Genomic DNA, 25071 nt, shown 5'->3' with positions numbered 1-25071 from the left:
TTGAGTGTATCCAACGGAAACCGTAGCCTTGTGAAATCTTCCAAACTAGGCGTGGGGGGATTGTTTCAGCTTATATAATGCTCGCTAGAGCTTGCATAACTTCCCTATGGCAAGGATTAAAGTATCGGTATCGGTCACTGTATCGGTCGGTCAAAATTAAGATACGTATTGGAGGGTATCGTATTGTATCAGAGATATGTTAAGATACGCTAAAGATACACACATAAATGGATAGAAAACACTTTTGCATAAAAAATAATTAAAAAAAACTATATATAATATGTATTATGCATAAATAGTAAATTGAGAGTATCGCACTAAGAATCCAAGGTTTGTAGTTGTCCCATACATGTAAAATCCTTGTTCCCAATCTTGATTTTCACTTTAGTTAGAGAGAAAAATAGTTGGCAGCAACTTTGGAACAAAACCGCCTCAAAAAATTGTTTTTCTAAAAAATTATCCATTTTGGCCATTTTATGACCGTATCGGTACGTATTGGTGTATCGGTCGATGCATACTGATACACACTGATACGTACCGATACATACCAAAATGTACATTTCACTTTGATTTTGAATTTTCCATAGAGTATTGGTATGTATCGGTGCGTATCGGTATGTATCGTAAGATACGTATCGATACAAAAGGATTTTAAAAATTCTATGTATCGTATCGGTCTGTATAGTATCGGTAAGGGTAGATACAGATACGTATCGGTAAGGGCCAATACGGACCGATACTTTAAACCCTGCCCTATGGTAGTAGGATGAGAAAACCCTAGTGATACATCCACATACACTTCTTCTGTCATTTCCCCATAAAGAAATGCATTTTTTACATCCAGTTGTTGTAACTCCCACCCAAGTTTCATAGCACACGAAAGTATTACCTGGATAGCGTTCATATTTGCCACAGGATAAAACCTCTCTGAGATTCAAGACCATAAGTTTGTGTAAAGCTTCTAGCAATCAGTCTAGCCTTGTACCTGTCAATTCTCCCATCCATGTTCTGTTTCACTATAAACACCCATTTGCAACTGGCAATCTTCTTTTGTGGAGGAAGAGGTACGATGTCCCGAGTATTATTTTTCCTCCATAGTATTCATCTCTTCAATCATGGCAACTTTCCACCGTGGTTCTTTGACTGCTTCTTGCCAATTATGGGGAATGGAAACAAAAGACTAAGAGGATAGCAAAGCACAGTATGAAGGAGAAAGAGAACTATACATAATAACCCAAGAAATAAGATTTTGAGTGCAGGATCTCGTTCCCTTCCGGACAGTAATAAGTAAATCAAGTGAGGGATCAGAAACAAAATAAATGGGGAATCCAAAGGTAAGGTATTACTAGGGCTAGGATCCGGATTTGGAGGTAGCGATGGAGCAATAGGCTGTTATGCAACAGTTTGTGTGTGCTCACGATTCCGGCTGACATACACTTTTCAAGGTTGATCCAGAGAAGGTTGAGGCTCACCTAACATCTCCCCCTGAGCTGAAGGCTTCTCCCCCTGTACTGAAGAGGTAGGAGGAGGAGCATCCAAGGAAGGAATAAGAAGAGAGATCACATCTTCACCAAACGACGATGTCACCGTCCCATGAAGAGGGACTTGATAATATTAAGCAGCAGATTTTTGAAATATAACATGCATAAATAGAGAGAGAGAGAGAAAAAAAAAAAAAAAAAAAAAAAACGACGGGAAGCGAGTTGATAACATTTATAACCCTTTTGGGAAGTAGGGTAACCCACAAACACACATTTCAAACCATGAGGATCCAACTTGCCATGGGGTTAGTGGTTGCAAACAAAGCCAACATAGCTAAACAGTAAACACCCTTGGTAGAAACGACAAAGGGAGACGAACCGGTGAGGACCGTGGTAGGAGACCGAAAGTCCAGTACCCCAGTGGGCATGAGATTGATAAGATGGGCATCAGTAAGCACTGCCTCACTCCAGAAGAAAGCAGGCTCATTCATCTAAAAAAGGAGAGCACGGGAAACCTCTAATGAATGATACCTTGGGCAGCAAGGAAATTCTGAAACAAACTCTCAAAGTACTCTTACCGTTGTCACAACGGAGAATTTTTATGTGCGCATTAAACTAAATACAAACCATGCAGTAAATTTTTTGAAAGCAATGGAAAACCTCACTTTTATGACACATTAAATAAACCCAAGTAGCACGTGAGTGAAAATCGATAAAAATAACAAACCAACGAAACCCAAAATAGAAGTAATACGGGTTGGGCCCAAGCATCAGAATGAATAAGCATAAAAGTTGTAGATCTTCTATTATTTAGGCTTGAATAAACAGAACGAGTTTGCTTCGCTAAAATGTAAGCATCATAGAAAAAATCCTTCGAATTACAAAGCTCAATTAAATTAGGAAAAACTCTCAAAGGGAGGATGGCCTCAACGCCTATACTAAAGGGAAAGCTCAGGGAAAGTTGTAGAGGAACCGGTCTGATGTGCCTGACCAACTGAGGAAATGTCATTGTCGAGCAAATAAAGACCATCTTGCAGCCTACCACTACCAATCTTTCTGTCTGTCACTAGATCTTGGAACACACAGTGAGAAGGGGAAAAAGTCACTTTACAAGTCAGGGTGTTGGTAAGACGACCAACAGAGAGAAGGTTAGTGGAATAATCAAGAACATGAAGTACAAAATCTAAAGACAATAGAACAACTTATGGACCCTTTCCCAGAGATGGAGGAGAGACCCATCAGCAACACAAACCTTGTCTTGTCCTGATGATGTAGATCCATACTTTGGACTAGGCTATCGTAGGAGGAAAGCCCAGTCCAAGAGGCCCCAATCGATCCCCACTTAAGTGTGGGTCTTAGTTGATTAATAAGGGCCATTGGGCCCATCGGTTTATGACTTATTATGTTATTAAGTTAGTAGATTAATTAATAAGGCCCAGTGGGCCCATCGATTGTACTCAGCCCATTAGAGGCTCTTAGTTAATGACTAGTAGTTACCTACTCCATGTTGGGGTTCTAGTCTCGTTTAATTTGGAGTCCAACTCCTATTATGTAATGTCTAATCCTGCATGGAGTCTTAACTCCTAGTTATGGTATGACTGCTGATCTGCCCTCTATATAGAGGAGCTAATGTACTCTAAATCCTGAGATTTGAATAAAGAAAGTTGTAGTCAATTGCTTCTAACAGCCGAGATAGCTGTGGGTGAGATGCCCGGGCCGAGATAGCCACCCCACCTACAATTCTCTTGGTATTTGTTCTCTTCTTTACTTCAGTTTTCTGTTTATTATTTGCTGTTCCTATTTACTGCCATTGTGAGAAGATCAGACCTAGTTAGAAGTTAGAACTACCAGAACCAGAATTGGCCAGCTTGAATATTGGGGTTTTGAGGCCTGCAATCTGTAATCTGATTGAGGAGCCACTGTTAGGGGGTGTTCTAGGCTACCATAGGACCACTCTGTCCTATTCTGGAAGCTGCCCAAGAAGTCCTGCTGCTGTTTCTGCAGATCTCTCTTATATTCTCTTTCCTAGGTCTGAAAATTAAGAAAGTACATAACTCCAAAACCAGCCATCAGAAGTATTTTATCTTTGGGGGGTTTTTGTACCCTTGGTAGGCCTTACCTTCGACCAAAAGCACACCTCCAATTGAGCTCTCCCAGATCAGCCGCAGGTCTCTCTCTTGGTCCCGGTGCAAGTCATTTTCTCTCTCCTATTGTCTGAGTTTTTTTTTTTTTGGGTTTTTGGGATTTTTTTGTACCTTGTGAGGTTATTTCTGAGTTACTTTCTTTGTTATTCTATTCTATCTCTGGGGATTCTAAAATTAGCTTTGAAGTCTTGAATTGTCTTGTTTGGGGTTGTAATCTATTGGGGGTAGTTTACTTGTAACCTTTTTTTTGTTGGGTTAATAAATAATTCATTACCAAGGAGAAAGGAAAACATATAACCCTTAGAAAAGGGGGAGAGAAAAGAAAAGAGGACCAACTTAAGGGGACGCATTCCTGATGATGGAGCTAGGCAGCTCCCAGGAATTTACAATATGACAGTTCTTAATGGATGGATTACAAGAGGAGGAGAGCCTTGAGATCTTTGCTTTGACATCGAAGGAGATGGGGCGCCAAATCTTATCCAGAGAGCGAGAGTTGGAGGTCCATTTCTTTCCATCTAGATCTGATTGATTGTTGCATAGAAGGCAAGCTTTCCCACCAGGTCGCATATAGACTTGCCTCAGAAGGTCATGTCCATCCAGATTCATTCTCTAAGCAGAGGGAGGATTCTTCTAGTAGCAGGCCAACATTTGGCAAGAACCATTTTCCAGATGGAGTTGGAGACTATGCATGCAAAGAAGAGATGGTCCACAGATTCCGGCTCATTCCCATAGAGAATGCATATAGGGTCAGCCTGTATGCCTCTTTGGATGAGGAAGCAATGCGTAGGCAAGGAGTTAGTGAATACTCTCCATGCCCGCATGCCGTGAAGCTATGCATCGGGATGTGACGAGGGAACCAAAGTAGTCTCTGCTAGGGAGTGGTTGGACCATGAGTTCTAACAAAATCCCAAGCTGCCTTGGCAGAGAAGATCTTGGAAGAAGAGGGCAGCCAAAGGGTAGAGTCATGTCTTTGCCTCTGGGGGTCCGAAATGACTGGCAAGGAGTTCCAAATACCATCAAGCTGGGTCGAGGAGGAGGCTAGAGGAGACCATGTGCTAGAAGATATAAATTCAGCCACTAGGGCAAGCTTGGGCAATCTTGAGTTGTATATATTCCTGGCATTAACATAATGGTAGAGGACTCCTTTGGGGTGCCAAGGATCGAGCCAGAGATAGGTAGATAGCCCATCACAAAATTCAAGAAGAGATAGCCGAGGAGATTTGGGGACGGGTGGCCATGATCTTCCTCCAAGCCTATAAAGAATCAGCCCGGGGTTTCACAGTCCAAAAGGAGTCGGACCTCAGCAGGTTCAAGTACACCCATTTGACCCATATATTGTCCTTCTTGGATGTAATCTTCTAGGCCAATTTGATGATTCCGGCAGAGTTCAACCCCTTTCTTCTTTAGGAAGGCAAACAACAGTCCAACTAGTAGGACAAAGGAATATCACACACTCACTCCCTTTCCACAAGGTGGCGAAGTGAAGTAGTTTACTTGTAACCTACTTCTGCATTAAGTCGTATCAGAGCTATGGCTAAAGAAAGCTCCAAACAAATTTCACTAGAGAATGTGATGAAATCCCTCCAAGTATTGACTGCAAGAATGGACAATATAGATCAACAGATATTTGACCTGAAAGGGACTAATGCTGCTCAGTCCAACACAGTCAACAACACTAAAACTATGCCAAGAAGGTTCACCTTTTAAGCTCGGAGGAACATACCAGCTCGAGGTAAAGAGTTTGATGAGTATGAGGGTAACCAGTTTCACCATGATGATGGCCATAAGGTGAAATTGGAACTGAAGGAGTATAATGGAAAACATGATCCTCTCTATTTCCATAACTGACTGAACTCCTTTGATGATTACTTCCATTGGTACCAAATGTCTGAAGAACGGAAGGTCCAACTTGCTATTACTAAGCTGACTGGTGGTGCTAAGGATTGGTGGAAGACCATAGTTGTCACGGCGACAAGGCGAACCAAGGCGTTGGAGGGCTGTCTAAGCGCTTAGGTGAGAAGGCGTCCGCCTTAAGGCGGCGCTAAAAAGACGTTACTATTTTTTAATATATCTATAATATCTAGTATAACTGTATAACAATGATATTCTTAATTTTAAATTGCTTGTAAAAAATCAAGTCTTTAAGTTATATCAAAATACAAGAAGCACGACTTTAAGCAACATCAAGGGAAAAAAATACACACTTTAAGCAACATCAAGAGACAAGAATCAACATTCAACATGAAATTCATATCAATGCAAATTGCAAAGTGATATATATTTTCTAACATGAGAAAACACAACAAAAAATAAAAAAATTATTCATAAAAAAAAAGCTATAAATTAAACAAAAGGCATAAGTGCATAACAACATATAATTCCTAATGAAATATTATAAATAATATAATATTTAACTATTTAAGTATGTAGTTAGATATACTTACCTCTATGATGCCCAAAACGAGATCCACAAAGTCCATCATAGACCATGAGTCCATGAACCATGATATTTTAATGTTTAACCCCCTGTCAATCAATACATATAAGTTAGTGACACTAAAGCACTAAGCAACAAGAGAAACCTTGTTCCTTAATATATGAGTCATGACTCATGATAGGTGATAGGCCATGGGTTCCAATCCTACCCGGGGAGAATTAAAAACACCTAATGGAAATTGAGAAACATAAAAATAAACCAAAATGCTAAACTTTAGTAAGCTTTAAAGTATAAATTTTAAAACAACAAAATAAACCATCAAGCTAAACTTTGTTCTTGTTTAACCATAATCAAGCTAACAAATCCACATCTACTTCTTCTCCCTCTTGTTGTTGTTGACTCATAGAATCAGTTGGCCCATCACCGAAGTCTTCTTCAATATCTTCATCATCATGCACAACATCGTGGACCTCTTCTTCAACTTCATCATCTGAGATTCCTCAACAGTGGCCCTCCCCCTACCACGACGTGTGCTAGCAAATATTGGCTGCACTTGTTGATCCTTGAGCCCTCCTAGGTAAATTACGACCCCCAACCGATGTAGATGCACCAACTGCTCTATCAACATCTCCCCATGTGAGGTCGTCTCCAGGATGGACTAAATCTCCATCTTCTTGCTCCCCTGTTATCCATTCACTACTCCAATTCATTTCATCAAGAATTAATGGATCATAATTGCTGCCTTTTTCCCTTCTTTCTTGGAACCTTGAATGAAGTCGACGATTATATTGGATATAGACTAGATCATTCAAGCGCTGATGTTCTAGTCTATTCCTCTTCTTGGTGTGAATTTGAATCCATAAATACCTCTTTATTTAAGTCAAGAAATAGATGTAAAAAGTATAATTACAAACTAATATTTAAAAAATACTTACAAAATCAAATGTGCTCCAATTGTGCTCACAACTGGACGCGGAGCAACAAAGGCCTAATATGCGTATTGCATATTGTTGAAGTGTAGGGGTCGAAGATCCATATGTTTCCTACCAAGAGACTATATATAAGGAAAAAATTAGATACACATATTGTTAAATACTTATTAAAATAAAAAAAAAATACTTAGTACTTACTAGGATCCAATGCTTCTTCATCGGCTTTCCGTTGTTTAATAGCCAAAATCCTTGAAAATCTACCTTCACATTTTCTGTACATTTGAGACTCACGTATGATCTTATCTTGCATAGCTAAGTCGGGCACCATTCTTTCAATAACTGTCATGAATGCGTCTTGTATTTTACATGATTCTTCAAAAGGGAGTCTCTCATCATTGATGTAATCAAAATATTTGCTAGCATTTAGGTAAAAGCCAACAGCATATAAAGGTCGATCCATTTGGACCTCCCAACGGTCATCAATAATTGATAACACCTTCTTCCATGACCATTCTTTGTTGGCAAAATTTACTTTTATCCTTTTTTTTTTTGCTATTTCCATTTCCAAATTCAGGCAATGCAGGCCTCTCATCACCATCTACTAACCTCAAGACAACTAAAATTGGTTGGGATGCTCTTAAGCAATCTAGTACACGGTTCTAGAATGTTTGTGCCAGTATTGTCTCAAGTACTTTCTTACCTGCCTCTGTCTTGGACAACTTAGAACTATTCCAATCATCAGATACAAATAATTGCTTCAAGGCATCCTTGTTCTTGTACAAACTTTGTAGTGTCAAGAATGAGGTAGCAAATCTTGTAACTCCAGACCTCACCAGATCTATCCCATTTGTCTTTTTCCTCACAACATCAACAAGTTTGTAATGTCTGTAGATAAAACTTGTCATTGTTTTTGCCCTCTCTATTGTTGTTTTATAAGCTTTCAACTTGCCAATGTCCTCTAACATGAGGTCCAAACAATGAGCTGCACAAGGAGTCCAATAAAGCTTAATCCGTTTTTGCATCAACATTCTAGCAGCTGCAACATAATTAGCTGCATTGTTTGTAACTACTTGTACCACATTATCCTCCCCAATTTCTTCAATTTTACTATCAAGCAGCTGAAATAACATGTCTGCATATTGAGACTCACTAGATACATCTACAAAGCCTATAAAATAAGTCCCCAATGGACAATTGACAAGGAAATTAATCAAGTGTCTACCTCTCTTGTCAGTTCACCCATCAGACATAACAGTGCACCCGTACCTTTTCCAATAATCTTCATATTTCTTCTTGATACAGTCAATCTGAGCTTTTTCATCCTGTAGCAAGGGCACTCTCAACTCATGGTAAGAAGGGGGCTTATATCTTGACCCAAACTGTGCAATGGCTTCAACCATCTCCTCAAAGCTCCTTAACTTGACTGTATTGAATGGGATGCCTGTTTCATAAAACCATTTTGCAACATATGCATTAGTTTTCTTTTTGTCTGCATTTGATCTTAAGCTGCTTTGTATTGTTGTCTGGGTAGAACCTTTAGACCTCTTCTCACCAACTATTTCTTCAGGAGTCCGTCGAAGATAAGAATCTATTGGACCCTTTACTGCCGCTGGTGTAATAACATTAGCTTTATTCCTTTTGGAAGCTGTCCCAGAGCTTGGCACAAGGTTCCTTATTGAGGAGTCTATAGTTGGGGGCCTTGGTGCACCAGACTGCAGTTGCCTCCGCTTTCTATCTCTTCAGGCAAATCCTCTCCCTGCTGATGATCAACAGAATAATCCTCATCAAATACATCAGGCTTCCTCTTCTGATTTCGCATGATAGCTTCATGCATCTCTCTAGCGATTGCTGCAGTTGTTTTTGGGCACTTTGATATATCTCCATACCGACCAATTAAATGTTGCTTAAGCCTTTTGATTCCTCCTTTGGCATCCTTTCCACAAAGTGTACATCGCACTAAGTTCTTATCATTAAGATCTGGCCAATATCTATACTTCCACCTGGGGTCTTTTGATTTGGCCTTCCTAGTTGGATCTTTGCTTGGATCATATGTTGATGCTCCAGTGCTAGCAGTAGGCCCGCCACTACCATTAGTAGCCATATCTATTTGAATAAACTACACAAACATAAGGAACAACAACAAGAGAAACTAACAAAAAATAAAAATGAGAGGAGGCATTGCACTAATGCACAACAGTTAATAGTAGTAAAAAAAAATTCATAAGAGAAGAAGCATTGCACTGCCGCTAATGCACTCTACAATCTAAAAAATAATAACTAATGCACTACAGTCTACCTACAGTAGCAGGGAAATGCACTAGCAGGAGAAGAAGCAGAGAAGTGCAATCAATTAATCATGTAATCATAATACAGTCTACTACCTACAGCAGCAGGGGTAAATAAAAAAGAACCAGTCGCAGAACACCAGAGGGGAAAAGAATAAAAATAAAAAGAGACGAAGCATTGCACTAATGCACAAGCAGCACAACAGTGGTAAAAAAAATTCGTAAGAGAAAAAGCATAGCACTAATGCACAACAGTAGTAAAAAAAAAATTCATAAGAGATTGCACTAATGCACAACACTAATGCACAACAGTAGTAATCATGCAGTCGTAAATTCATAATACAGATTATAGTCTACGTCTACCTACAGGGGGAAAAAAAAAAGAAGCACTAGCAGCGGTGCTGCCAGCGCAGGACAAGAAGCATAGAAAGAACCGGCAGCCTCCATAAGAAGCATTCGAGAACAGTAGAGGGGAAATGGAAAAAAAAGCACTAGCCACTAGCAGCAGGGCTGCCAGTACAGACGAAGCAAAGGAGGAAGAAGAAGAAACAGAGAAAGAAGAGACAGGAAGAAGCCGAAGCAAAGGAGGAAGAAGTACTACAGCAGATGAAGAAGAAGAAGTACTACAGCAGCAGGGGAGAAAAAAAAGCTAGCAAAAAGAGACACAGATGAAGAAGCAGAAGACGAAGAAGACGAAGAAGAAGAAGAATAAAAAGAAGCAGAGGAAGAAGAAGAAAAAAAAACAGTCGTAGACGAAGAAGAAGCAGAGGAAAAGAAGAAAAAAAAAGTCGTAGACGAAGAAGAAGCAAAGGAAGAAGAGGGAAAAAATAAAAAAAACAATCGTAGACGAAGAAGAAGCAGAGGAAGAAGAGGGAAAAAAAAAAGAGTCGTAGACGAAGAAGAAGCAGAGGAACAAGAGGTAAAAAAAAATATTACAAACATACTTGAAGTCGAAACAGAGGAGGGAACGATGGATTTCAGCCAAGTCCAACTTCAATCTCAATCGGTCGGTTGAATCAATGAATCCAGCGCAGGTTCTCTAGGTTTAGAGGCGTAGAGAAGTTAATCGCAAAGAGACTTCACCGGGAGAGAGAAACAGTGGAGGGTTTTAAATTATAACCCCTTTCATGTTATATTTTCCCCCACCACGACACCACCAAGCTTTTTTTTTTTGTTCACTTAAGGGGGTAAAATGATTCCATGCATCTCACACCATTTAAAAACCTGTACTTCATCAAATGAAAAGTTTACAATTAGAATATAAAAAACAAATACTTAAGTGGAAGGGGAAAAAAAAAAAACAAGGCGTATGCCTTTCATACAAAGGCGTCCAAGGCGCCAAAGGTGACTGCCTTTCCTATGTACACAATAGCGTCCCTCGCCCTGCCCCTACAAAAAATGCCTAGACGCCAAGGCGACGCCTAGGCGTCCAGGCGGTTTGCCTGGGGCCTAGGCGACAGTCGCCTTATTGCACTGCATGCTGCCTTGTGTTTTGGCACTTATTTATGCCAAATATCATTTAAGTAAATGCTTTTTATATTTGTTATTTCATTTACTTAAGATATTATTCATAAATAAGCAAATACCCCCTATTTGAATCTAATAAAAATAGTTTAAAAATCAAATTCTAAAAAGATAAAAAGTCAACCATCAGTCCAAGAAGAAAAACTGGATTTTGGTTATAGGGGCGATTTTCAACTTTTAAATGCTGGAGTTTTTCTCAATTATGAAAATTTTATAAATTCTATCATGTTAAAACATTGCTAAAAACCAAAAGTCTGGTAAAATAATTTTTTGTTTTGATATCCATAAAATTATTTTCATTTAGGCGATTTTAATAGCATTCGCGCACTTAAAAATAAGTTTGACCGGAGCATAACTTGGTCATTACAACTCAGATTTAAGTAATCTTAGACTTGTTGGAAAGCTGATTTTATATTATAACTGATACAAAAAGTCTCATGTAAAAATTATATCATTTGACCAGTCAAACTTATTATAGAACCAGAGCATTTCTCTAAATTTTGATTTTTTATAACTTAATATGACTTAATGTTAATTTTTTATGATTTAATATGGCTAAATGTTGATTTTTAATGACTTGATGTTGCTTAATCTTGATTTTTTATGATACAAGGTATATATAGCTTACTAAATAATGTTAGAAAATAGGAAAAATAAAATATAACAATTGGTCGCCTTGTTCGCCTCAAGGCGTGCGCCTTCTCGCCTAAGCGCTTAGACAACCCTCCACCGCCTTGGTTCGCCCTGACGCCGTGACAACTATGGTAGGCATCTAGAACCTCGCACTTGGGAAGATCTGAAAAGAACACTTAGGGAGAGATATCTACCACCAACATATAGACGTCGCGTCCTTGACATGCTCAATACTCTCCGCCAAGGTAATATGATTGTTGAAGAGTATATTAATAAATTTAATGACTTACTGTCACAAACAGGTGCATATTATGAAGATGAAGAACTACTTTTATACCGGTTCAAGTTGGGATTCTGACATAACATTCGTGACAAACTCGGTGTGATCGAGCTACTATCATTGAACACTTGCATCGAAAAATCTTTAGAGTCTGAGGATTTGATCAAATCAGCCCCTAGAAGGTTCAATCAGCCTACTGATGTTAAAAGGCCATTCGTACCAACTAAACCTAACGGATTTTCTACCTGAGCTCCATAAGCTACACAGGATAGGGGTAAGAGTCTTATGGGTGGAAGAGACTTAGGATCCTTGACATGTTATAGCTGCGGGGGAACTGGACATGTTGCAAAATTCTGTCCTCAGCGTGGAAGATCCAACTCCATCATCAATGCTATTGAGTCCAACCCAGACATGCAACTCTTTGAAGCACAGGATGCTGATTGGGTCGCAAATGTTGCCGTTGAAGGAATGGAAGATGAATATGGAGATGAATATGCACCAGAAGTTGATGCTTCCGTCAATATAGTGGCAAAAATCCTAGTGGCTGAAGCAAAAGGAGAAGACTGGAGAAGGCACAATATATTCTACACTTTGATGTCTTGTGGGCTTCACAAAGCTCAGGTAATTGTGGACAACGGGAGTTGTGTGAATGTAGTATCTCAAGCTTTCGTGGTTGAAGGGAAGCTCAAGACTAAACCCCATCCACAACCATACAAAGTATCACTGCTAGACAACAATACCATGGTTGTAACTCAACGTTATTCTGTACCACTGAAGGTTTCAGATTATGAAGAAAATGTATGGTGTGATGTCATCCCCGTGGTTCTCATTGATGTGCTATTTGGTAGGCCTTGGCTCTATGACAACAATGTTCTAGTTGGAGGTACTAGGAACCAATGCTTTTTCAATCATAAAGGCAAGCCATTCACTCTAAATCCCGTCAACATACCACAAGTGAAGGCAAAGTTAAGGGCTGCCCAAATACGAAGACAACACATCTTAAAGAACATTGAAAAGGCCTCTTCCCACGGAACCCCTGAGCTAAAGAAGCAACCTTGCAAAGCCAACACTAGCAAGAAACACTAGTTGGACAAGAAGCTGTGTGTGCTGCCCCATGGAGAGTTCTTGGTTACTAGTGAAGAAACCGGACTGATTGGCCTTTGTTACTAAAGCAGCTGAACTGGTGAAAGAGGTAACACGTTCTCTACGGCATTCAATCCTCAAACAGACGGTCAGATTGAGGTAGTGAATAGAAGCCTTGGCAATTTGCTCTGTTGCCTAGTTCGTGATTATGAGAAGACATGGCCATCTATTCTTGACATAGCAAAGTTTGCATATAATAGCTCTGTCAACCGCACCGCCGGTCGTACTCCATTTGAGATTGTTCTTGAACTGCAACCACAATGACTGATTGACATGGTACCATTGCCACCTCATGCCCGTATTAGTGTTGAAGCGGATGAGTTCCTTAGGCATATCACAGAGGTACATGCTGATGTTCGCTGACGTATAGCTGTTAGTAATGATGGGTATCAAGCAACTGTGAACCGTCATCGACGCTACGTGGAATTTCAACCTAGTGATATGGTGATGGTTTGAATTCCACCTGAGAGGTTCCCTCCCAGTATCGTGCACAAGCTCCATCCTTGGAACATGCGTCTATACAAGGTTTTGAAGCGTATTGGTCCTAATGCTTACATGCTGGAATTACTTCCTACTCTGAAGATCAACAATGTCTTCAATGCGGCTGATCTTACATTCTATGTGGGACATCATTCTGATGAAGGAGACACAGAGCATGCAAAGCTTCCCCAATTTGTAACCCCTACAATTGATATTATTGAAGATGTCCTTGACTACAAATTCACTACCATTCGTGGTGGTAAGGGTTACTACTCATTCCTTGTCAAGTGGAAAGGACGACCTCAGCAAAAGTGCACTTGGATCCATGTCGATGATTTTCAGCGTCTTGATACAGATCTCTACGAGCGTTATATGTCCTTCATCCATTCATCAGAGACGAATGATTCTAAGAAGGGGTGAGCTGACGTAGATCCATACTTTGGACTAGGCTATCGTAGGAGGAAAGCCCAATCCAAGAGGCCCCAATTGATCCCCACTTAAGTGTGGGTCTTAGTTAATTAGTAAGGGCCCATTGGGCCCATCAGTTTATGTTATTAAGTTAGTAGGTTAATTAATAAGGCCCATTAGGTCCATCGAGTGTCCTCAGCCCATTAGAGGCTCTTCGTTAATGACTAGTAGTTACCTACTCCATGTTGGGGTTTTAGTCTCGTTTAATTTGGAGTCCAACTCCTATTATGTAATGTCTAATCCTGCATGGAGTCTTAACTCCTAGTTATGGTATGACTGCTGATCTGCCCTCTATATAGAGGAGCTAATGTACTCTAAATCTTGAGATTTGAATAAAGAAAATTGTAGTCAATTGCTTCTAACAGCCGAGATAGCTGTGGGTGAGATGCTTAGGCCGAGATAGCCACCCCACCTACAATTCTCTTGGTATTGGTTCTCTTCTTTACTTCAGTTTTCTGTTCATTATTTGCTGTTCCTATTTACTGCCATTGTGAGAAATTAGACCTACTTAGAACTACCAGAACCAGAATTGGCCAGCTTGAATATTGGGGATTTGAGGCCTGCAATCTCTCTCCTCTTCCCCATTCTGTAATCTGATTGAGGAGCCACTGTTAGGGGGTGTTCTAGGCTCTTATAGGACCACTCGGTCCTCTTTTGGAAGCTGCCCAAGAAGTCCTGCTGTCTCTGCAGATCTCTCTTATATTCTCTTTCCTAGGTCTGAAAATCAAGAAAGTGCATAACTCCAAAACCAGCCGTTAGAAGTATGTTATCTTTGGGGGTTTTTGTACCCTTGGTGGGCCCTACCTTCGACCAGAAGCTCAACTCCAAATGAGCTCTCCCAGCTCAGCCGCAGGTCTCTCTCTTGGTCCCCGCACGTCATTTTCTCTCTCCTATTGTCTGAGTTCTTTTCTGGTTTTTGGGAGTTGTTTTTCTTGCACTTTGTGGGGTTATTTCTAGGTTACTTTCTTTGTTATTCTATTCTATCTCTGGCGATTCTAAAACTAGCTTTGAAGTCTTGAATTGTCTTCTTTGGGGTTGTAGTCTGTTGGGGATAGTTTACTCGTAACATACTTCTGCATTACTTGAACAAGGGAATACCAAAGTAATAAATTGGAAGTACTAGTCATGTGACTAGTGGCCCTAGAGTCCATAATCCAGGGACGAAAAACCACTGATGCGCATTGACCAGCAAACTAGATACCTGAGTAAGGAAGGTTAAGATCGGTGTGGACGACAGTAGATGTAGAGGCAGGCACAGTGGAAGCAGGTGAGTGAGTCAGAGACATCTTATGGTGGAACATTACAACCTCCTCCTTTGTGAGAGATGATCCAATTGCCACATGCACGTTGCTAGTGGGTACAAGAGCTTTGGCCTTAGTGCGATTAGCAGCCTAGGGGACTTGCCACGACCCTTGCCCTTGCGCTTACGAGATGCAGGACGACTATGGAGCTTCAACAAAACTCCTTGGTATGCCACTCCTTTCCACAATAGTCACATCGAACAAGTTCGTTGTCAGAGGTGGAAAATCTACAGGACATGTACCAATGTGGGATGGAGTGTGAGATTGAGTGTGTAAGGCGGATCAATCGGGAGTAGCAGAGGGTGGTGGAAACATGGTACCCGGATGGCTGTCTTCTAACTGGACCAATGAATAAGATTGCTCCAAAGTGGGAAGCAGATCACGGCTAAGCACTTGAACCCGAATTTTATCATATGTTATCTTCAGCCCAGCCAAAAAATCATAAACAGAAAACTGAGCATGTTGTTTCTTGTACCTCATAGCATCATCAGGACATTTAGGCTGATAGGTATCATAGAAATCAAGTTCCTGCTATAACATATGCAACACAGTAAATACTGGGACAAACTGAGATCCTTCTGCATGGTGTTGTGGAGATGTTTACGCAAAGCAAACACTTGGGCAGCATTCCCAACCTGAAATTATGTGTCCTTTGCAATCTTCCAGATCTTAGCAGCATTGTCAAGAGAAGATAACCACTAGCCAGTTGTGGTTGCTAGGGTCAGAAGGAAAGACATCACCATCGAGTCTTTTCTTTCCTGTCAAATAACCAGCATAGCTATGGGCATTGATAGCGAGATAATAGGAACGAGGCCACATCAAGTAATTTCGCCCGTCAAGGGCGAACAATATTGACAGGGAGTGATGGGAAAGACTGATGTACTCCATGACTCACTACTTCTGATCCAATTGATGCATCAGTAAGGTCTAACATGGTGTAACAACAAAAAAGTTGTGCATGGATGAAGTTAAACAAGGTGACCTGGGATGGAAAAGGGCTATCACAAGCCATATCACAGGTGAATAACTCCAGAAGAAGGCTTCATCAACCTAAATCAATGCAAAAGACAAGGAAGACAACCCTGGCATCAAAATTGATTAGGGTATAAGAACCCTAAACATTGATATAGGAAAAGGGAAAAAAGGGATTGGATCTCTTAAGATCATTAGGCATGTTGATCTGAGAGTCTAGACAGAGGAGAGAGGGGCTAGAAGAGATCTTGGTAGTTTTAGGGAAGCACTACCGAGAGAGAGATGGGCGCTGATCCCAAAGTCGAGAAAGAGAGGGAGGTGAGAGATGGAGATGGTGGCCCTAAGGTGTGGATCTTGGCTCTGATTCCATGTTTGATTATGAGGAATGAATTGGGTTGTTAGAATTGCAGACCCTCTTTATTTATAATAAGTGAACAAGAAGTACAAGTTCATATATGCTCTCATGGACAGAATTACCCTTATACCTACTATTGATCCATATTTACAACATAATCCAATCTGAATATATTCCAATTAAGGTGGGTTCAGGTATACCATGTTCACAGTCAGGCTAGATTATGTATAGTATGATATGCTTTTGTTTTTGTGGTGCGTCAGGTTAACAGCCAGCACTTATTATAATTGGCCATAACCAGTCAATCTTTTTGCATGGATCCTCCTCGTGCTTGCTTGGAATCTCCATGTAGCCAACCCATTAAGTTGGGATAAGGTTTTGGATGATGTTGTTGTTGTTGTTGTTGTTGTATTGTTGATATGCTTTGTTTTTAGTTGTTGTCGGTGGTATTGTATATAAGATCACGGCTGTGTTTAGGAGTGATCTTTTCCTCTTCAACAAGCTGGTAGTGATCTCACTTTCGAAATAGAATCACGATGTGGCAGTGTATACATAGCTCCATAGCGGAGCGGCTACCGGGCGACTGACCTATCGGACCTGGTAAAATAGCAAGTGAAAGGAGGTCACCAGCTGCAATAGGACTGAATTCATTGATTCAGTTTCATGCCTAGTTTCATGCCATACATATTAGTCCAACATCAGAAAGTCAACCGATTGAGAGAGGCCAGCTTTCAGTGGTTACATACTTTAATCACTAACCTATTTAAGATCGTTGGATGATTGAACCCCCCCTTCCCTTCAATCCTCTCCGTGCTTTGTCTTTTGCTTTGATAAATAGTCAAAGGGTTGAGTGTGGTTTGTGTGTGAACTTCTGGACTGGGATTAGAGTCCTAAAATAGCTACTTCCTCTTTCAGAAGGCTGCTTTTCAGTCTGATGACTGCTTGAGGAATCCCTTGCTTCAGATCTCTTTGTCATCTATCTCGAAAAAGTGTTGTATTGTTATTGTTTTTTCATTATCATTATCATTATCATTATCAACATATTAATTTATCTCTTCATGGAGTGTATAACAACTTTATGTGATTCTTATGAAACCATATCCTTCACTTCGGGAAAGCTTGGCATTGATTCTTTGCATGTTCATCCATTTCATGCACCATATGTGGTTATCGGTTGTAAATGTTGAAATTCTACTATTACAACCATCTAGTCTACGGAGTTGTGAAATTCTGTTTGTTACAAGGAATTAAGGGAAATAATATGTAACTTTTGTACTGTTGCTTATGGATTGCAGCTATTAAAACTGTTCTTTTGGCCATTGATGGAAGATTGAGATCATTGGAAAGCCAAGATGCAGATGAATGTGAGAGTGCACTTGAAGCATTGGGTCAGATTGGTTCTTGTAAGTATGCCACTAATTATTGTTTCATAAGGAAATTAGCTGGGGAAAGGTGAAACACTTATTTAATTATTTAATGAAATAATATGTTATCTTATGGGCTTCATCTTCTTGACTAGTACCTAGTTCTGATCTCATAAATCCTCTTGATTTCAAGTTCATTTGGTGCTGTTACATCTCAAGCTTCAAAGGATGTTGAGTTATTACATGTGTTATTTCTTTCAATCTATTTTTGGAACTACTTTTGGGAGGTCAAAACTCATCCTTTTGGAATGGTTTAGGTTCTGTTTGAAAGATTTCGGTCAGCTTTCTAGTGAGACCAAGATTTTAAATCAAAGTTGTCTTTGGGAGGATTATGGCCAATTGACTGAGATGTCATGCTGTGATGAGAAATGTTAATTTGAAAGTTTTAGTCAACTATCTTTAGTTCACTTTATATTTTTAGTTTTGGTTTTTTTATTATTATAAATTTGGGAATACTCATTCAAGTCTGAATTTTTAACTGGAGTTGAGCTTCCCAAATATGAAGTTCGAGTCATCAAACACAAAATTAGAATGGATTTGGAGTTTAGATTTTAGGAATTTGGGGCGTGGTCTCGAATGTTTGGAAGTTCTCTATATTGTCTAAAGAGGAAGTCAACCTTTTTTTGGGGGGGGGGTGTTTGTTAGGAGGGGCCTCAAATTTTTTTATTTTATTTTATTTTTTATATTAGTATGCCTTACGTAAAAATTGAGCTGTATCCAAATAGAGAAGTTAATTTGTGTCTTGGAATGGTAAGTTAGGAATTTTCCATTTGTCAAAGCTTTGTCGCCTATCCTTAAGCATGGAGGTTAGTTAAGCTAAATAATTGAGTTGTTATTTGCTTCATTGAATTGAAATTTAGTTGCTGCTCTACTGTTAAGGGTCATTGTGCTTCGTGCAATTGAGTTCTAGTACTAGTTTGTGGGATCCTAATCATCTAACAGTGAGAGGAAGGATTCTGCAAGAAGAACCAGAATTGCAGTGCTAGGCCAGAATTAAGAGAGATGTGTAACCCACAAGGATCACAACCTGCTGGTCGAAGGGTCTGTATATGATGGGTATACTCTCAAAATTGGGAGACCATCCATTGGTCGGATGGTGAGTTATAGCTCTGGTCAGAAATCGGTAGCTTAATAAGGATCCTCAGACCTGAAACTCCTTGGACAGGAAATTAGGTTGAATATGATATGATCAGAAGTTTCATCCTACTGGATGGAGTGCCTGTGATACTGCCATGCTGGTCTGCAACTTAGATGATGATTGAGCTCAAATGGAATATCAGAATCCAGAATAGAACTTAGTCATAAAAATAACTGATGTTGTAACAATTTTACCAGTCACAAAATGTCTGAACCAGTGCTGGAATGAAGACTGAACTTGAAGATGAAGTTGTGTAGAAGAAACGTTGATCTCCTGTCAAGTAGAAGATGGCCTCCCACCGATCTCCTCCTCGGAATCTCACCAAGGGCTATTGTCTCTCACAATATGAGGCATCTCACACACACACGTGCACGTAGCAATGTTTTGATCAAATTTTTGGTTTTGAGCTCTGTGGCTCTTACATCTTAAATAGGCTAACCAAACATAAAAAGGTAACACCCATTAACACATCCACCAAACATTTACCTAACTTTCACCAAACATTGACCTAACATTAATATAAAATAACTCCACTAATGAGAACTAACATGCTTCTAGAAATTCCTCACATTCGTGGGTTAAATATTGGCCTTATGCTTGGGCCTAGGCCTGGCCCATGAAGACCAACAAATCTGGGCTTATGTTGGCTCCTCCTTGTTGGAACCTCTGATCCACATCACAATTAGAATATAAGGATGGGAAGAGAACAAGGGAATGGAAGATTGGAGGAGAAGAGGAAGAGGGAGAAGGAGAGGAAGAAGGAGAAGAGAGAAGAGAGAAGAGAGAAGAGAATGTTGGAATGTTGTGTGTGGAGAAAAGATTCTCTACCACATATATATTACTTCATTAACAAGATGTAAAGGATTACACACACTCCTGAGGGAGGTAAAAGGGAAAAATATAAAGTACATTAAGTGATAAATATAAAATACAGGTGTCAATTCAAAGCCCGCATCGGTAGGCCCGATTGAGCCCGACACATTTGTGGCTTGACCCGGCATGGTACGGCCCGGCCCGGCCCGATTAATAAACGTGTCGGGCCTAAGGCCGGCCTATTTATAAATAGGTAGTACATGGTGCAAGGTGTAAGCCCAATGGGCCTCTCGACCGACGCGGCCCGTTTACAAGCCCGACTCGGACCGACACATTTAGCCCGACCGTTTATATAGGTATTTTGATTTTTTGGGATGGAATAGGGTATATATTGATATTTTTATCAATTATTGATTGTAATTAAGTGTAATATCTTTTCAAAATTGTTGATGATTTGACAAAATAAATTAAAGTATATTAAATCTAAGAAAAGTAAAGACCGTTTAAGGCCCAGTTATAGCCCGACTAGGAGAAGCCCGATTAAAGCCCGAAACCCGATCGAGCCCGACACAACACTGACCGAGACTGACTCATTTCTTAAATAGGTAGGTCATGGTCCGAGGACATAGGCCCGCCAAGCCCGGCTAGGCCCGACCGATTGACACCCCTATACACTTGACCCTAAAGTACCCTTATCATATAAACTCTAACACTCCCTCTCAAGCTGGAGAATAAATGGCATACATTCCCTGCTTGCATAAGAGGGTACTGAACTGGTGAGGAATGAGTCATTTGGTGAAAATGTCTGCCAATTGATCACCTATCTTCACAAAGGGCTCGCAAATGTTGCCAGAATCAATCTTCTTTTTGATGAAATGCCAATCAACTTCAATGTGCTTTGTTCTATCATGCTGCACTTGATTATGGACAATACTTATGGCTGCTTTGCTATCACAGTAGAGACACATAAGTCAGTATCATATCCCAACTCAAGAACCAACAATCGCAACCAAATGAGTTCACAAATTCCATGAGTCGTTGCCCTGTACTTAGCCTTTGCTCTATATCTAGTTACAACAAGCTGTTTCTTGCTCCTCCATGTAACAAAATTACCGCCCACAAATGTGTAATAGCCAGAAGTAGATCGTCTGTCAGAGATGGATCCAGCCCAATCAACATCGGAATAACCTTATATCCTTAAGTGGTTGTTCTGGGTATACAAAAATCCTTTTCCCGGAGAGGACTTCAAGTATCTAAGGATGCGGTATACAGCATCCAAGTGCCACTCTTGGGAGCATGCATAAACTGGTTCACTACCATTGCATAAGTAATGTCTGGGCTAGTCAGAGACAGATCAGCTTCCCTACTAGCCTCTGGTATTTTCCTGCATCAACAAGAGAGGAGCCACAATTTTCTCCAAACTTGTGATTCCGTTCAATAGGAAAACTTGCTAGTTTACACCCCAACATCCATGTTTCTTTTAACAAGTCTAACATAAATTTCGTTTGGAAAATATTGATTCCTTTCTGAGACCTTGACACTTCAATTCCCAAGAAATACTTCAAGTGTCATAGGTCTTTGATCTCAAATTGTTTGGCCAAGTATGCTTTCAGCCTAGCTATCTCACCGTTGTCATCTTCAGTCACCTCGATATCATCAACATAAACAATCAACACTATGATGGTACTATTACCTCTTCGGGTAGATAATGTGTGATCTGCTTAACTTTGGGAATACACATTCTTCAGAATGGCCTACATGAACCTCTCAAACCAAGCCTTTGGTGATTGCTTGAGACCATATAGTGTCTTCTTTAGAAAACACCTTACCATTAGCTGCCGGAAACTTGAATCGAAGAGAGGGTTGTATATACACTCTCTCCTTTAAGTCACTATAGAGGAATGCATTCTTCACATCCAACTGATACAAATGCCACTCTCTTTTTGGCGCCACAGATAATAGAACTCTTATAAAGTTATGCTCCTGATAATATATTCCATAAACCTAATTGTACCCTTAGGCCACCAATCTTGCCTTGTACCTCTCAATAGCACCATCTGATAGGTACTTGATTGTATAGACCCACCTGAATCCAATTGGAACTCTCCCCTTGGGAAGATCAACCAGTTTGCAAGTGCAGTTCTTCGCAAGTGCCATCATTTCCTCAAACAGTGCTTTCTTCCACTTGGGGTCTGTCATAGCCTTCGTAACAGTTTTAAGGATGGAAGCAAAAAAAGAGCAGCTGTAAAGGCAACACCTATAGGAAAGAGAGCATCATAGGAAACAAACTGGGGTATAGGATTAGTACAAGCTCTCTTGCACTTTCAAACAATGATAGGGAGGTCAAACTCAGAAGGAGAAGAAGAAATGTTACCTGATTGAGGGACATGAAACTCGGGATGTGGATGCAAAGAAGACTCTTGGTAGGTTTGCTTTGCCCTTTTTGTGTACACAGTAGGCTCATTCTCTTTACAAGGACCACTAGTATCGACAACATCCAAAATATCAACATCATCCACCTCTTTATGTTTCCCATTATCAAAAGAAAAAGGAGTGAGAGACAAGGGAGTAAGAAACGGAATGGCATCAACAAGCTTTTCTCTTCACTCCCATTCTCCCCTAGAAGAGGATACTGATGAGAAGTAAAGAATGACACAAAATCAAGGAAGGTGATATATTTGGAAAGAAATCGTATGCAAGAAGAAGGGTGGTTACACTTGTAGCCTTTGGTAGCGGAAGAATACCCAAGGAAGAGGCATTTGAGAGCTTTGGGATCGAGTTTGATATGGGAGGATTTGTTAACATGCACATAAAAAAGACAGCCAAACACTCTGGGAGGAAGAGGAAAAGCAGAAGATTGAGAAGACAAGTGCAACAGTGTTTTGGAACCTAAGGATTTTGGTAGGCATGCGATTGATGAGAGAAGTAGCAATAAGGGCAATTTCAGACAAAAAGTTTTTGGATCATGCATACCAAATAGAAGGCTCTACCGATTTTTAACAAATGACGATTTTTCCTCTTAGCTACCCATTCTATTGGGATATATCAACACAAGCAAGCCTATGGATAATACCATTGTTAGTAAAAAAAAAAGTCTTGTAGACCACTATATATGTACTCCCCCCCTCCCCTTTATCAAACCAGACAATTTTGATCTTGGTTTCAAACTAGGCACAAACCATTTTATAAAATTTTTTGAATGCATCATAAACATCACTCTTCTATTTCATAAGAATGGTCCAAGTACAACGAGAGAAATCAACAATTGAAACAAAGTAAATATGACCAAATAAGGAGGTAGTAAGACAAGGTCCTCTAACATCAGTATGCATAATGTGAAAGGGAACTACAGATTTGTTACCATAATAGGGATAAGATGAATGAAAATGTTTAGCAAAAATACATGGTTTACAATGAAATACATGAGAAAGGAAAATACGTAGATGAATGAGGTAACTGTTTCCTCATCACAACAAAAGAGAGAGGTCTCAAACATTGATGCTAAAGCATCACAAAGTCTATAGAACTACTATCATTACGGCCACATGCATGGACTATGGTGTAGTAAAAAAAGATAATTGCGGCTCAAGGCAGTAGAGTCTGCTTTTCACATCCACTGCCAATAATCCTTTTTGACACCAAATCCTAAAAAAGACACTGAGAAGGAAAAAAAAGTGATCCAACAATTCATTGATTTAGTTAAAGTGTTCACAGACAAAAGATTCAATGTAAGGTTAGGAACATGAAGAGCAAAATTAAGTTAAATAGAAGAAGTAATGGGAATACTGCCTTTACCAGAAACAAAGGAGAGGGTACCATCAGCCACTTGAACCTTATCTTTACCAAAATAAATGGAGTAAGAATCATAATAATGGGACAAACTAGTCATGTGGTCAGTGGCACCAGAGTCTATAACCCACGATGGAGCTGTGGAAGGTGCAGATGTGGTGACATGCATAGCAGAAGCTGAGGCATCTTGTGAGGTAGATGGTCTATCAAGCTAAGACATGAACTGGCGGAGATCTGCAATATCATCCCTAGAGAAGGAGTTGGTATTTGCCTATGAGTGTCCTCTAGGATCAATCTCTGTCATAGTAGCATAAGTTGTAGCCCCTCCTTTGCAGCCACCACGTGTGCCAGTAGAACCACCACATGTGCGAGGACGGCCATGAAGAAGACAACACCTCTCTCGAGTGTGCCCAGGTTTCCCACAATGGTCACACTGTTGGATCTCCCACGATATGACCCTTGGCCTCGGCCGCCTCCATGCCATTCTCTATTAGCAGTGGAAGAAAGAATAGATCACTCAAGTGGAGGAGCAGGGTCCATGGCACCTCTATTGGTTTGATCACTCAGTAGGTAGCTACACACCTCATCAAGGAATGGAAGGGGGTGACCGGCCCAAAATTTGTATCCGAATTGGCTCATAGTCTGAGTTTAACCCACCTAGTAAGATCAGAACTCGCACCTTTTCGAGGGATCCATAGACCTTGGCTTCATCTTCAGGATTAGACTACTGAAGGTCTCGGTAACCTCCCAGAGTCCTACAACAACAGTATAATAGTCAAAGATAGTCATGTTCCCTTTCTTCATGGAGAGATCTTACTGAAGAAGCTGGTAGACCTTAACAGAGACCTACCCTATCATAGGTCTAGAGACACTATTCCAAATATCCTTAGCATTTCTTTCCGAATAAATCTTCTTCCAATCTCAGGTTTCATGAAAAAGAGGAGCCTAGTGATAACAGTGGCCAGTTTCCCATTTCTGGTATGATGGATTAGTGATAGCGGGAGCCTTAAGAGCCTCAGTAATATACCCAAGTTTCCCTCAACTCCTCGAGGATAACTTCACAAATTGTGACTAGTCCAAATAGTTGGTGCTATCCAACTTGACAAGGGAAATCTGAGTGTTGGGGTTATTAAAGACAATCGGGTTGGGGTTGATACTACTGGACCCACTCGATGTAGCTTCCATAGGTTTAGTGAGATCATACATAATGTATGGATACTCCTAAACAAAACACAGTTGGAGATCCAAAGCAAGCAAGCAACACAATACCCAAATATCATCTTCTCAGAATAGAAAAAAAGAATTCTCGCAAGCAAACCAAGCATATAACTCAAATAAATTCACCCCTACCACATTCTTCAAGGTGTAGTGTCATAACATAAGAGCTCAAGAGTCCCAAACATCATACCTTACAAACACAGCATTTGGAAGCATCATGGACAAAATTTCAGAGGCAAAAAACCCAAAACAGG

General features: G+C 40.2%; 1 protein-coding gene across 2 annotated transcripts in view; it reads left to right on the top strand.

The window, feature by feature from the left end:
• The window catches only part of LOC122071611, a 98712-nt gene that overhangs the window by 61123 nt on the left and 12518 nt on the right, over positions 1 to 25071 (top strand). For both annotated transcript variants that reach the window (XM_042635997.1, XM_042635996.1), the window contains exon 11: positions 17731 to 17838. In XM_042635997.1, the coding sequence (XP_042491931.1) occupies positions 17731 to 17838 (108 nt within the window). The remainder of the gene's footprint in view (positions 1 to 17730; positions 17839 to 25071) is intronic.

The sequence above is a fragment of the Macadamia integrifolia genome, unplaced genomic scaffold, assembly GCF_013358625.1.
Source record: "Macadamia integrifolia cultivar HAES 741 unplaced genomic scaffold, SCU_Mint_v3 scaffold_30A, whole genome shotgun sequence".
NCBI classification, from domain to species: Eukaryota; Viridiplantae; Streptophyta; class Magnoliopsida; order Proteales; family Proteaceae; genus Macadamia; species Macadamia integrifolia.
The sequence above is the reverse complement of the archived record's forward strand: the minus strand, read 5'-3'. Positions and strand labels throughout refer to the sequence as shown.